Genomic DNA, 16,124 nt, shown 5'->3' on the forward strand with positions numbered 1-16,124 from the left:
ACATATGAGGTATGTCCTTACTCGAGAGAAATTGGGCTACAAATACAAGTAAAAATTTTGTCCTTTTACCCCTTGTAAAAATTCAAAAATTGGGTCTGCAAGAACATGTGAGTGTAAAAAATGAAGATTGTGAATTTTCTCCTTCACTTTGCTTCTATTCCTGTGAAACACCTAAAGGGTTAAAACGCTGACTGAATGTCATTTTGAATACTTTTGGGGGTGTAGTTTTTATAATGGGGTCATTTATGGGGTATTTCTAATATGAAGACCCTTCAAATCCACTTCAAACCTGAACTGGTCCCTGAAAAATACTGAGTTTGAAAATTTTGTGAAAAATCGGAAAATTGCTGCTGACCGTTGAAGCCCTCTGGTGTCTTCCAAAAGTAAAAACACGTCAATTTTATGATGCAAACATAAAGTAGACATATTGTATATGTGAACCAAAAAAAAAATGTATTCGTAATATCCATTTTCCTTACAAGCAGAGAGCTTCAAAGTTAGAAAAATGCAAAATTTTCAAATTTTTCATCAAATTTACGGATTTTTCACCAAGAAATGATGCAAGTATCGACAAAAATTTACCACTATGTTAAAGTAGAATATGTCACGAAAAAACAATCTCGGAATCAGAATGATAACTAAAAGCATTCCAGAGTTATTAATGTTTAAAGTGACAGTGGTCAGATGTGCAAAAAACGCTCCAGTCCTTAAGGCCAAAATGGGCTCCGTCCTGAAGGGGTTAATGATATAACTGATTGTCTTTTTTAATTTAATATAATGTATATTTGAAAATGCTATAGTAATCCTTTTATTTACTATCATTTTGTGCAATATATTCAAACACATATTCTCTTTATTTTAGTTTTATTATTGGTAAAGGGGGTGTATTCAGTTGGAGAAAAGATCTTTGTTTCAAACGGTGAACAGACAAATTACAACACTGCGAAGGCTGTCTGTGTCAAGAGAGGAGGTCAACTGGCTTCACCACGGAATGCGGTGGAGAACGACGCTGTAAATAGAATTCAAACACAGCTTAATGCTCGTCCATTCCTGGGTATAAATGACCTACAGCAAGAAGGAATTTTCAAATATCCAGATGGTAAAAACATTGCCTTCTCAAACTGGAGTGATAAGGAACCAAATAATGAATTTGGAGTGGAAGATTGTGTGGAAATGTATGAAAATGGAAAATGGAATGATAAGAATTGTAATGAAAAACGTCTAATCGTCTGTGAAATTATTGTAAAAAAATAAATAGCCCCCTATAGCAATGTTTCTCAAGCACGGTCCTCAAGTACCCCCAACAGGTCATGTTTTCTGGATTTCCTTAGTCTTTCACAGGTGATATAATTATGGTCAGTAAATAAGGCATCACCACAGTTATATCATCTGTGAAAGACTACGGAAATCCAGAAAACATGATCTGTTGGGGTTCTTGAGGACCGCGCTTGAGAAACACTGCCTTATAGGCATTAAAAACGCATGCATGTACTCAAATCAAACACGGATCAGAAATCATACAAAACAAATTTAATAAACTAATTTTATCCTGCCGTTTTGTGAATCTGTCCATTGTTGCTACAAATTGTTGTTTAAATATATATAGACTGAGGATAAAGCTATGGCTACACAGGAGGATTTGTCATGCTACTACTATGTGTGGGCTGGGCTTAGCACATTAGAATTATGTAGAAAGTGTTCAGATGCTGCTGTACCAGGGCAACCATTGTTCGGGAATTAACTGCAATAGGCACCAAGCAAGAACATGCGGATTTACACCCTTTTTGATTTCAGTTTATTTTAATGCAGTGCATGAGCATAATATGTTCACAACTCATTGTACAGTAACAGTCATTATGTAGCATTCAGGGGTGCAAGGCTGGGCATCTGAAATGCAGATGAAGTGAAGCGGAAACCAGAGGAAAAGTTGTCAGCTCCCTGCTCCACCATTCACTCATTGGCTACAGGCTTTAGAGCAGAAGAGTGGATAAGAGACTTTTGGTATTCTGTAATTTACCATTCTTCATTAACCAACAAAATGACTCTGCCTAGTGGAATTGAAAAAACTACAAAACCCCCTCCTCCACCTTCTTTTGCATACCGACACAAGAGGAAGGTGTAGATGAGCAAGGCCAGTTTTGCAGCACTTAATTGACAAGTTCCTTGCTTTCACCAAACTTCTCATGTTAGCTCCCTCTGCGGGTAAAGAGTTGGAAATATGACAAGCTATAGTTAATTTTTTTCACATTTTGTGACAAATAAAATTTTTTAAAAATATTTCCAAAATATTTTAAAAATGAGAAAGTGTTATTTAACCTCTAAAAAAAAGATAAAATAACATTTGGTAAAACATTCCCAAGGCCTGAGCCTCCTGGATGCAATCTCTGGACTGGCAGGCGCCATGATGTGATGCCATCCCACCTACCCAGGGAACCTGTCCCTGCGGCTCACAGGCTGCAGGTCTGAACAGAAGAACAGCAGTGGGGCACTCATACAGTATGTGGGCATAATTACAGTATGGGGTCACAGTGGGTATCAATGGGGACACAGTCAGCATTATTACAGTATGAGAGGCACAGGGGCAATATAACTGTGTGGTGCACTACTGAGGTGATGCACTTTTCATGATGTCATGGTAGCGTTAACAACCATGCTCCAAGGTTTAGGCAGTTCTCCTGGGCCAAGCGTGGGGGACAATAATGAGCGCAGATGCAGGGTAATGGAAAACTATCTTTTACTGAGGCAGGAATGATGTTAATATCATTAATAGATCAAAGCAAGGGATTTGTACACTTAACTGAATATTAGTTTCTGTAGACAGTGACTTTTAGGCTTTAAACTTGTGACTTGAGACCACCCACGTTAACTTGGGTCTGACTGTTGTAATTTTACTCAGAGCTTTAGCTTACCGCCAGGGACCAAGAGTTGTAGACCATGGGACCAAGAGTTGCCTGAGACTTTCTATCTCCTGCTATCCAATACTGCAGGCTGGACCTGTGCGATGGGGTTCTTGTAGATGCGTGGTTATTGACTTTTGACATTTCCTCAGGACTCCTTCAGGTTTTTCTCCTGACTTCTCTCCATACTGTACCTCAGCTCACACTTCTCTCCTCCAACTGACTAGCTTCCCCTCCCCCCCCCCCCCCCCCCACACACACACACTATATAAGGACTTGGCTAGAAGGCACCCCATTGGGCATTAGGATTAAATGGTTTACTGCATGAAATCCCTTAAAGACACAGTAATACTGATAATCATGTACATAATACAAGATAACAAAATACAATATACGAAGCCCAGAACAGTGATACTGGAAGTGCCACAGGCAATGCTAAGCTGACAGGACAAGATACTTTACTGGGTCACCACAACTGTATGGGGGCATTACTGTATCATGGTACAGGGGCCATTATTACTGTATAGTGGCAGAGTAGGCATTATTACAGTATGAAAGGCACAAAAGGCATTATTACTATATGGGTGGGCATAGAGAGCATTATTACTGTAAGGGCAGCACAGGGGTTACTAATACTGAATGTGGGGACAGAGAAGTCAATTTTACTTTGTGTGGGTACAGGGTGCCTTATTACTGTGTGGTGAGCACAGGGGGTATTTTTGTTACGCCTAGCGCTCCGGGTCCCCGCTCCTCCCCGGAGCGCGTACGGCGTCTCTCTCTCCGCAGCGCCCCGGTCGATTCCGCTGACCGGGAGCGCTGCACTGTCATGGCCGTCGGGGATGCGATTCGCACAGCGGGACGCGCCCGCTCGCGAATCGCATCCCAGGTCACTTACCCGTTCCCGTCCCCTGCTGTCATGTGCTGGCGCGCGCGGCTCCGCTCTCTAGGGCGCGCGCGCGCCAGCTCCCTGAGACTTAAAGGGCCAGTGCACCAATGATTGGTGCCTGGCCCAATTAGCTTTATTGGCTTCCACCTGCTCCCTGACTATATCTGACCTCCTCCCATGCACTCCCTTGCCGGATCTTGTTGCCTTGTGCCAGTGAAAGCGTTTGTGTGTCCATAGCCTGTGTACCAGAACTTCTGCTATCCACCCTGACTACGAATCTTGCCGCCTGCCCCCGACCTTCTGCTACGTCCGACCTTGCTTCTGTCTACTCCCTTGTACCGCGCCTATCTTCAGCAGCCAGAGAGGTTGAGCCGTTGCTAGTGGATACGACCTGGTCACTACCGCCGCAGCAAGACCATCCCGCTTTGCGGCGGGCTCTGGTGAAAACCTGTAGTGACTTAGAACCGGTCCACTAGCACGGTCCACGCCAATCCCTCTCTGGCACAGAGGATCCACCTCCTGCCAGCCGGCATCGTGACAGTAGATCCGGCCATGGATCCCGCTGAAGTTCCTCTGCCTGTTGTCGCCGACCTCCCCACACTGGTCGCCCAGCAAGCCCGACAGATTGCCCAACAAGATCACCAGCTGTCGTACTTGACCACCATGACACAGCAACTCCAGTCGCAGCTACAGCAGATTCAGTCTCAGCTACAGCAGCAGCAACCATCTCCTCCGCCAGCTCCTGCACCTCTTCCGCAGCGAGTGGCCACTCCTAGCCTCCGCCTGTCCTTGCCGGACAAATTTAATGGGGACTCTAAGTTTTGCCGTGGCTTTCTTTCGCAATGTTCCCTGCACTTGGAGATGATGTCGGATCAGTTTCCTACTGAAAGGTCTAAGGTGGCTTTCGTAGTCAGCCTTCTGTCTGGAAAAGCCCTGTCATGGGCCACACCGCTCTGGGACTGCAATGACCCCGTCACTGCCTCTGTACACTCCTTCTTCTCGGAAATTCGAAGTGTCTTTGAGGAACCTGCCCGAGCCTCTTCTGCTGAGACTGCCCTGCTGAACCTGGTCCAGGGTAATTCTTCCGTTGGCGAGTACGCCATACAATTCCGTACTCTTGCTTCTGAACTTTCCTGGAATAATGAGGCCCTCTGCGCGACCTTTAAAAAAGGCCTATCCAGCAACATTAAAGATGTTCTGGCCGCACGAGATACTCCTGCTAACCTGCATGAACTCATTCATCTAGCCACTCGCATTGACATGCGTTTTTCTGAGAGGCATCAAGAGCTCCGCCAGGAAAAAGACTTAGATCTCTGGACACCTCTCCCACAGTCTCCATTGCAATCTGCGCCTAGGCCTCCCGCCGAGGAGGCCATGCAAGTGGATCGGTCTCGCCTGACCCTGGAAGAGAGGAATCGCCGTAAGGAAGAGAATCTTTGTCTGTACTGTGCCAGTACCGAACATTTTTTGGTGGATTGCCCTATCCGTCCTCCACGTCTGGGAAACGCACGCTCGCACCCAGCTCTCGTGGGTGTGGCGTCTCTTGATGCTAAGTCGGCTTCTCCACGTCTCACGGTGCCTGTACGGATTTCTTCTTCAGCCAGCTCTTCCCTCTCAGCCGTGGCCTGCCTGGACTCTGGTGCCTCTGGGAATTTTATTCGGGAGTCCTTGGTGAATAAATTCCGCATCCCGGTGACCCGTCTTGTCAAGCCACTCCACATTTCCGCGGTCAACGGAGCCAGGTTGGATTGCACCGTGCGTTTCCGCACGAAGCCCCTCCTAATGTGCATCGGACCTCATCATGAGAAAATTGAGTTTTTGGTCCTCTCCAATTGCACTTCTGAAATTCTCCTTGGACTACCCTGGCTTCAACACCATTCCCCAACCCTGGATTGGTCCACAGGGGAGATCAAGAGCTGGGGTACCTCTTGCTTCAAGGACTGCCTTAAACCGGTTCCCAGTACTCCCTGCCGTGACCCTGTGGTTCCTCCTGTATCCGGTCTCCCTAAGGTCGTTATGGACTCTGCCCGCCTTAAGAAGTGCCTCTCCCCCCCTCCCAGTCCAGTCAGGCAAGCCTCGGTGCCTCCTCATGGCCCTCGTCCTGGTGTCACACTGCCCCGTGCCAGGCCTCGCCCTCTGCCCTCCCTCCCCATTCCCACTCCTGCTGTACTGCCTGCCGTTGAGGAATCCCTCCATCCTTTCCCGGTATCCCAGGGGAGGCAGTTACCGGACAAAGAGAAGGGGAGACCTAAGGGGGGGGGTACTGTTACGCCTAGCGCTCCGGGTCCCCGCTCCTCCCCGGAGCGCGTACGGCGTCTCTCTCTCCGCAGCGCCCCGGTCGGTTCCGCTGACCGGGAGCGCTGCACTGTCATGGCCGTCGGGGATGCGATTCGCACAGCGGGACGCGCCCGCTCGCGAATCGCATCCCAGGTCACTTACCCATTCCCGTCCCCTGCTGTCATGTGCTGGCGCGCGCGGCTCCGCTCTCTAGGGCGCGCGCGCGCCAGCTCCCTGAGACTTAAAGGGCCAGTGCACCAATGATTGGTGCCTGGCCCAATTAGCTTTATTGGCTTCCACCTGCTCCCTGACTATATCTGACCTCCTCCCATGCACTCCCTTGCCGGATCTTGTTGCCTTGTGCCAGTGAAAGCGTTTGTGTGTCCATAGCCTGTGTACCAGAACTTCTGCTATCCACCCTGACTACGAATCTTGCCGCCTGCCCCCGACCTTCTGCTACGTCCGACCTTGCTTCTGTCTACTCCCTTGTACCGCGCCTATCTTCAGCAGCCAGAGAGGTTGAGCCGTTGCTAGTGGATACGACCTGGTCACTACCGCCGCAGCAAGACCATCCCGCTTTGCGGCGGGCTCTGGTGAAAACCTGTAGTGACTTAGAACCGGTCCACTAGCACGGTCCACGCCAATCCCTCTCTGGCACAGAGGATCCACCTCCTGCCAGCCGGCATCGTGACAATTTTACTGTATAAGGACCACAGAGTGTAGTATTACTGTATGGGAACACACAGTTGTGAAATTATAACATAGGGGCAAAGGGGGCATTAAATCAGACAGGGACACAGAGGAGATTAATTCTGTGTGGGGGCATGATTACATGGGGCAATGTAACATAGAGCATTATTACTGCATCGAAGCATTATTACTGTGTGGTAGAAAGTGGAAGCATAATGTGGAGTACATTAGTCATTATTAATACATGAGGGTACTATTGGGACATTATTTCTACATGAGATTACAGTTGGGGCATTATTAGTGAATGGGAACATAATTTAAACATTATTACTGACATTAATAGAGAAGCAAACTCTGCATATATATGTTGCAGTTAGGAAAAGTAATCGTGGGGTCTAAGTGAGTCACTGAATGTAACTGTACTCTTATAACTTTTATAGTCTGCAGAGCCTAGGTAATACTAGTAACTACCACTATATGGTCACTGTTGGGGGAATATTGGTTATATTGGTCTTTAGGTTACGTGCAGTGTGTGGTCATGGTCTGAATAGATCATTTTGGCCCCTGTATACACTATTAAGTGCAGGGCTGTATTATGTAGGGATACACTAATATATATATATATATATATATATATATATATATACATACATATATATATATATATATACACACACATTACATAGTTTAGTAATAGTTTATTACACCTGCACTTTTGAATAATAAAAATACAAAAAATGCCAAAGCTGCTGCTGTTCATTATAAAAGTGGGACCCTGCTTACCACTTATTTTGTCAAACAATGTAAGTCAATAAAAAACAGTAGCGCTGAATTATACGTGTGATTATCCAATATTGTTCCAATATAATGTATCTCTACCCCTTTGTGTATTCCCAGACACATTACAATGATATTATGGCAGCTTGATAATGGATTGGATTCTGTGTATATTTGCATGCACATCTGTTTATTAACCTCTTCAGGAGGCAGGGCATATGCATATGCCCTGCATCCTGAGTCCTTAAAGGACATCTGCAGCATTACAAACTCTTATCCCCTATCCTCAATATAGGGAATAAGTGTTTGATCGCGTGGGGTCTGAACGCTGGGGCCCCCGGCGATCTCCTGTACGGGGCCGCGGCTCTCCCGTGCAGGGGGCGTGACAGCCGCAGCATGACGTTGCAGCCGGCACGCCTCCTCCATACATCTCTATGGGAGAGGCGGGGAGGCAGCATTCGTGCCTCTCCGCATCCCCCATAGAACTGTATGGGGACGGGGAGAAGACGGGGCGTCACCGTCGACCTCTAAGTCGACGCTACGCGCCTTAGCGCTCACCATGAGCGATTTTGGCGGCGCCCCAATAGGGAGATCGAGGGGGGGTCCCAGCGGTTGGACCCCCCGCGATCAAACACTTATCCCCTATCCTGTGGATAGGGGATAAGTGTAATGCTGCTGCAGTTGTCCTTTAAGGACGTAGGGCATACAGGTACGCCCGTGGGAATTCCAGTCCCCGCCACTAGCCGTTCAGGGACCAGGATGCCTGCTGAAATCATCAGGCAGGCATCCCGGCACATCGCCGAGGGGGGTCCTGAGACCGGCGATCTGCGGCGATTTTGGGTCATCCGGGTCTCCGGTGACCTGGAAAATAAGGGGGATTGGGGGTGTCAAAGACAGTGCAGTGTTTCCAAAATAGAGCCTCCAGCTGTTGCAGAACAACACCTCCCAGCATTTCCGGACAGATACTGACTGTCCAGGCATGCTGGGAGTTTAGCAACAGCTGGAGGCACCCTGTTTGGAAATCACTGGTGTAGAATACCCCTATGCAATCCCTAATTTAGTCCTCAAATGCGTATGGCGCACAATAACATGCGAGTGTAAAAAAAAGGAAGATGTTGAATTTTCTCCTTCACTTTGCTGCTATTCCTGTGAAACACCTAAAGGGTTAACACACTTACTGAATGTCATTTTGAATACTTTGAGGGGTGCAGTTTTTATAATGGGGTCATTTGTATATTTGCATGCACATCTGTTTATTAACCTCTTCAGGAGGCAGGGCATATGCATATGCCCTGCATCCTGAGTTCTTAAAGGACATCTGCAGCATTACAAACTCTTATCCCCTATCCTCAATATAGGGAATAAGTGTTTGATCGCGTGGGGTCTGAACGCTGGGGCCCCCGGCGATCTCCTGTACGGGGCCGCGGCTCTCCCGTGCAGGGGGCGTGACAGCCGCAGCATGACGTTGCAGCCGGCACGCCTCCTCCATACATCTCTATGGGAGAGGCGGGGAGGCAGCATTCGTGCCTCTCCGCATCCCCCATAGAACTGTATGGGGACGGGGAGAAGACGGGGCGTCACCGTCGACCTCTAAGTCGACGCTACGCGCCTTAGCGCTCACCATGAGCGATTTTGGCGGCGCCCCGATAGGGAGATCGAGGGGGGTCCCAGCGGTTGGACCCCCCGCGATCAAACACTTATCCCCTATCCTGTGGATAGGGGATAAGTGTAATGCTGCTGCAGTTGTCCTTTAAGGACGTAGGGCATACAGGTACGCCCGTGGGAATTCCAGTCCCCGCCACTAGCCGTTCAGGGACCAGGATGCCTGCTGAAATCATCAGGCAGGCATCCCGGCACATCGCCGAGGGGGGTCCTGAGACCGGCGATCTGCGGCGATTTTGGGTCATCCGGGTCTCCGGTGACCTGGAAAATAAGGGGGATTGGGGGTGTCAAAGACAGTGCAGTGTTTCCAAAATAGAGCCTCCAGCTGTTGCAGAACAACACCTCCCAGCATTTCCGGACAGATACTGACTGTCCAGGCATGCTGGGAGTTTAGCAACAGCTGGAGGCACCCTGTTTGGAAATCACTGGTGTAGAATACCCCTATGCAATCCCTAATTTAGTCCTCAAATGCGTATGGCGCACAATAACATGCGAGTGTAAAAAAAAGGAAGATGTTGAATTTTCTCCTTCACTTTGCTGCTATTCCTGTGAAACACCTAAAGGGTTAACACACTTACTGAATGTCATTTTGAATACTTTGAGGGGTGCAGTTTTTATAATGGGGTCATTTGTGGGGTATTTCTAATATGAAGGCCCTTCAAATCCACTTCAATACTGAACTGGTCCCTGAAAAATTCAGATTTTGAAAATTTTCTGAAAAATTAGAAAATTGCTGCTGAACTTTGAAGCCCTCTGATGTCTTCCAAAAGTAAAAACATGTCAACTTTATGATGCAAACATAAAGTAGACATATTGTGTATGTGAATCGATATATAATTTATTTGGGATGTCCATTTTCCTTATAAGCAAAAAGTTTCAAAGTAAAAAAAACATGCAAAATTTTCATCACATTTTGGTATTTTTCACCAAGAAATGATGCAAGTATCGACGAAAATTTACCACTAACATAAAGTAGAATATGTCATGAAAAAACAATCTCGGAATCAGAATGAAAAGTAAAAGCATCCCATAGGTATTAATACTTAAAGTGACAGTGGTCAGATTTGCAAATAAGGGCTGCGTCCTTAAAGGGGTACTCCGGCCCTGAGACATCTTATCCTCTATCGAAAGGATAGGGGATAAGATGTCTCACCGTGTGGGTCCCGCCACTGGGGACCCCCGCAATTTTGTATTCCCCATCCACCTGTTTGAGCTGACATCACGATACTCCGGCCCCGTGGTCGCCACCCGGCTGTTTGTGAGCTGGCACCACGGCATGCAGCTCAAACAGGTTGGTGGCGAATACAAGATTGTGGGGTCCCCAGCAGTGGGACCCCCGCGGTGAGACATCTTATCCCCTATCCTTTGAATAGGGGATAAGATGTCTTAGGGCCAGAGTACCCCTTTTAGGTTAAAATTAGCTGCGTCCTTAAGGGGTTAAAACTTGTCGTGCGGTAATAACTCAATTATGATTTATGAATTATGGTCATTAAAAAATTATTAATTATGAAAAATTTTAAATTATTCAAATTATTAAAAATATCAAAATTATGACCTGGTGAATTGTAGACAAAGCCAAATAGAGATGAGCGAACTTACAGTAAATTCGATTCGTCACGAACTTCTCGGCTCGGCAATTGATGACTTTTCCTGCATAAATTAGTTCAGCTTTCAGGTGCTCCGGTGGGCTGGAAAAGGTGGATACAGTCCTAGTAAAGAGTCTCCTAGGACTGTATCCACCTTTTCCAGCACACGGGAGCACCTGAAAGCTGAACTAATTTATGCAGGAAAAGTCATCCACTGCCGAGCCGAGAAGTTCGTGACGAATCGAATGTACTGTAAGTTCGATCATCTCTAAAGCCAATCAATACAATTCACATCTGAGTCCGACTATTTCCTCAGATATCAACAAGTTATTTTTATGACGTGATGACATTAACGCTTAAGGAGGTAGTTTTGCAATATACAATAATACACAGGTATTATAAAGTATGCAGATTTATTGGTTATAATTTTATAAACATAAATGATTAATAAACACAATGATATATGCAAATGCATATCAATTAGATATATTAGTAAACATTACAAGCTTGTTAATTGACTACCTATAGTAGAACAATACATGTGAGTAGTAAGTAACTTGTTACAATATAATAAAAGCTATTAGGTTAGGAATATCATAAAAAGGTTACATATCACTCTATTCAGAGGAACCTCATGATATTAAGATGGGCAATATCTAATTATAGACATCAATATGGAATGCTAAATACACTCCGCCCCCTTCTAACCAACTACAAATCACATGACTCCATGAATGGGCAGATCCATCTAAAGATATAAACATGGAAGATCTATAATATACTTCCCCATTCTGAACTATTTTCTATACATGATCTTGGTAAGACATTAAGACAAATAGCAGAGTTTTATGATCTCGCGAGACTATATTTTAGGAGGATGAACTTGAAACAAGTTTCCTGTGTGGGAAATATACTTCTAACACTTAGTTTGGCGAGTAGGAATTCTGTCAATCTAAGCAATTATTTAATGCTTTGATAGATTATGAGTCTTGATTTTTCTGCAGGTAGAATGAAGTCTCACATTATCCTAAAACTATAATCTCAATATGGAGATAACTAATTATTTTATTTTATTAATTTATTTGCCAACCTAAATGGTATAATTCCATCCACATTATCCAAATTGGTCTTAATTAAATGGAATACCATTTTTGTGTCTCTTACCAAGTCTATGTAAGAACCTCGCTTCGGCTCTTAGGAACGCTGAATGATCCATCTCATTGTCATGGATAGCCATTGGTCTGGTACCGTGTGATCAGTCCGACTGCTGGGATCTCACATGGCTTTCATGGCTTCCATCTTGTGGACCTCTTTCAGTGGAAGACCTCTTTGTCTGTCCTTTACAGTCTACAGTCTACAGCACAGTTCCTAACATCTGGTTTACCAGACTTTTTAATTAGTTAGACACACCCTCCTAAATTGGAATTCCCCAATGAATGTAGGTTGGGCGTGTACGAATGGTAATGACTATGACAACACCATAATACGCAGAATGCATTGAGCATATCACCCATTAGGCCTTTCCTGTCAATGTAATATCACCAACCCATCCGCTAGGGGGTGCTATTGCATAAGCAATTAGCATCAATACCATTAAGGGTTAACTCTCAATAACTGATCTTAAACCCACATTCCACACTTGACAGATGGAGCCATAATTTAATAGGGGTGACACATGTAAGTAATTAAAACCTGGATTCTCATATACATTGAGTCACCAATTAGACATTTAAATTTATTGGAAAGATAATAATACAATGGATGTTTCTCTGACACTGATGTGTGAATATCTAGAGAATGTAACTGGTCCCTCTTATCTTGTCTTATCCAAACAGCCATAAATATCTAAAGAGAAAAGAAGTATTCTACTCCCAGACTGGCACTTGAATAGGAGAACTTAGAATACATTGTAGTCTATTTAGAACATACACAAAATGGACAACATCATGCTATTATGCTTTGAAACACATTAAACATAGTGATTACCAAGTAGAACTGGATGTCTGGCACTTCACCTTAGCAATGTGTGATTCCTGTGAATATGGATGCAGGAATGGGAATGAGCACTAGTAATAGAGCGTGGAGGTGCCGATCATCAGAGATAATGGCAAATCTCAAATATAGAAGAAAACAGAAGATCGCACTCCGCGTTGGCTAGACGAAGTGCACTTGGTGCAGGAAACGGACACCGTCCCAAGGAGGCGCCCCCGCATCTGTATCTTTTGTACCTGCCTTTTATGTCTGAATAAAGAACCTTGAGCTATAGTGGTGAGTGCGATCTTCTGTTTTCTTCTATATTTGATATTAAACATAGTGATTCATTTTTGGGGCCTAATTAGCACAACAAATCCCTCCTTTAAGCTTATCCACTAGGTTATTAGAAGATTGATTAAGCTGAAATACAATAAAGGGCTAAATGCTCCAAATCATTGGATTGGAGAACGCAAGTTTTACCTTGGAATAAATGAATCACAACTTAGTGTGTACTTTTACGACACGTATCTAACGCATAAACTCTATGGTTAGTTTACTTCACTTCAAGTATGTTATTTTACTTGTATTAATAGTGAACGCGCCAGTTCATAGAACGCATATTGTTATAAACAAAAATTTGATGACTACTGTAGAGAGAAAAATCGTTTCGTCATAGACTTTCTGGAAACGTGTCTCTAGTTAAATATTTTCTTTGGTCCTCCAATTTAAAGTAATGGCTTGTTTATCAGGCACTTGGCAACTCGAATAAGCGAGCGGTGCTTTGGCATCATGTCTTCATGTCTGCGACCTCAATACGTCATGTTGAACCTGGTGTGATGTACTTCGTATGCGGCTGACGAATCTCTTGTCCCTCCTGGATACATCTTGGATACATCTGGGTTGGCTCTGACTGGATGTCTCTTGTGTCTCGGTTTGCTCTGTTCCCAGGATCTCTTGGTTCCAGATAAAAGTACATTAGGATTACGCCATCTGTCCTTCCATTCACACCTGATCCCATCTCTGGCTATCACCTAGGCTTAAGAAAACAGACAGTATGAGCAAACATCGTAACATAGACTTTATCAGACATACACTTGCCTATTTTAGGCCTTTTGACTAAATGCCATACATCAGCTAGTAGCTAAGTTGAGGATACTTCGGTTTCTACCAAAGAAAACAAACTACAGGGTGATCATGAATAGATTTAACTATCCATCCTCTGTTAGGCTATTACTGCCCCTGGTTTTATGTCTATTTAGAATAATAATCCAATCAATACTTGACACTACCTCTAAATAGAGTTACATATGTTCAATAGAACACAGTGACAAGTTAGTTACAGATGAGAGACAAAAACAACATGGGTTAGTAACAACTGCTCATTTTCATTTTTACGATACCCCCGCCAATTATATGGAATTTATGATGTGTCTCCCTCTTCAAATTTGGAATTGTTTTATTTACAGTTCCGGCTCTTATGGATCCCTCTGGGTTGTTCATGGCACAAAGCACAGCTACTTTTCTTTGCTGTCTTTAAGACTGAAATAAACAAAACTCACACATACATCATATTAATGATCCTGAGGAAAAGTTTGATTAGTAATCAATCATTATTAAATATTGTTAGCATGATTGACTTGCTATAATGATTAATTCAAATAAGCAATTTGTTTCATTCACTGGACACTCCTGTCTCAGCTATAAAACTTTTCTTCTTTTAATTCACTTTAAGAATTAAAGAAATCTCATTGAGTATGAGATAAATATGCTAAGGAAATTACTCTTCCCTTCCATCAGATTGACTTAAGAAATCAACTCATAGCGCAGCGCTGCGACCTCTGACCTTTTTACTGACATGTACATAGGACTTAGGAATGTGCTCATTCCTCCCTCCCATCTCTAGGATGGTGGGCAAAATTCAGGGACATACAGCCTCTGCAAGAACTGATTGCATACATGACACAGCTCTGTGATCCCTGGAAACAAATTGTGGTTCTGAGGAATGTGCTCCTCACCCCTCCCCTATTTTAGGAGACTTTTAAGGCATTTTAGGGTTAAGTAACAAAAAGCTATAAATAGAGTTTTGCACTTTTTTATCACAAAACAAATTAACTGGTTTCAGGTACTATGCTATATGGACAATTTTCTATGAAAGGGTATCAACCTTTCAATGTTGCATAAACAATGGTTGGTAACATCTGTAAAAGATTTCTGATCTTTACTCATTATTTTGAATTGCATACAATAAATTAAGTTTCTTCTAACTTCACTGTCCTGTGTCTACACAACAAAACACTCTTTACTTGGCCTCAGCAAACACCCATAAGACGATGCACCTATCTTATGGCTGACCATTACAACATGGATGACTACAGAATATATAAGCCAAAATGTTGTGGACAGAAAATATGCAACAATAAAGAGCAATCCGTACCAAAATTTAACACAATATGGCAGCATTAACTACAATTTCACTATGGCAACCGAGTAACATATAAAAAAAAAACAATACTAGATGGCAACCTAACTGGCTGGGACATATATGAACACTAGTAGAACACATGTATATCTAACCATGCATACCATGGCTGCCTTGGGTGAGAAGACCATGACCAATCTAATTATACTTTGGTAATATTAACCCAATATGGAATTATACAACAAGTTAGCGTACCAGCCTTCCAATTTAGCATCCACAATCAAAATGATGGGCACTTCGTAAAATGTCATCCTGGATCCCTTAATAGATCTGCAGAATTCGTCTATTAAGAAATTTTACAGTGACAAAAACTATAATTTACATCCAAAACTAGACGGGAATTTAAGTGAAAGCTAGACCAGTATTTCACTAAATAATTCCTACTAACAATTGGATTATGAAATGTAAATAATTTTACACATTATCAAAGTATACCATGGCTCAAAACAAAATAATTTAGCTATGCCCCAAAAAAAAAATCTATAAGCAGAGAAAAATCTAATTATTTAAATGCAGTTACTCTTTTTAGAGAATCCCCCCCCCCCCTTCTGCTCTATAAACACGGGGTCAACAGCGTCACAACCTTTCAGAGGGAATTGACATACAACTTTTTCTCCTCCCTGGATTACAAAGAACTGGTAAGTGTTTACTTTAGAACTTACTATACAAACAGACTTAGCTTGCAAATGTGTTTGGAAACAGTATTCTGCTGTCCAGCACCAAACCAGTTTTCAGTCAAGGTACTTCTTGGAAGAAACTCACAAATATGTGACAAGACATTTTAAAATCTGAAACGATTAATCAGATATAGGTAAACAATACAATCCCCCCTCCTTTGGGATTTATATATCTGCAACAATTGCAGATTATACAGTTAGAATTCTGCAATACATTTT

At 43.7% G+C, this 16,124-nt stretch overlaps 1 protein-coding gene across 1 annotated transcript in view; it reads left to right on the top strand.

The window, feature by feature from the left end:
• LOC130283190 (pulmonary surfactant-associated protein D-like) overlaps positions 1 to 1,254 on the top strand; it is a 57,282-nt gene extending 56,028 nt beyond the window's left edge. The window contains exon 5 of the mRNA XM_056532394.1: positions 863 to 1,254. Coding sequence (XP_056388369.1) covers positions 863 to 1,254 — 392 coding nt within the window. The remainder of the gene's footprint in view (positions 1 to 862) is intronic.
• Positions 1,255 to 16,124: the final 14,870 nt, after the last annotated feature.

The sequence above is a fragment of the Hyla sarda genome, chromosome 7 (genome assembly GCF_029499605.1).
Source record: "Hyla sarda isolate aHylSar1 chromosome 7, aHylSar1.hap1, whole genome shotgun sequence".
Taxonomy (NCBI): Eukaryota; Metazoa; Chordata; class Amphibia; order Anura; family Hylidae; genus Hyla; species Hyla sarda.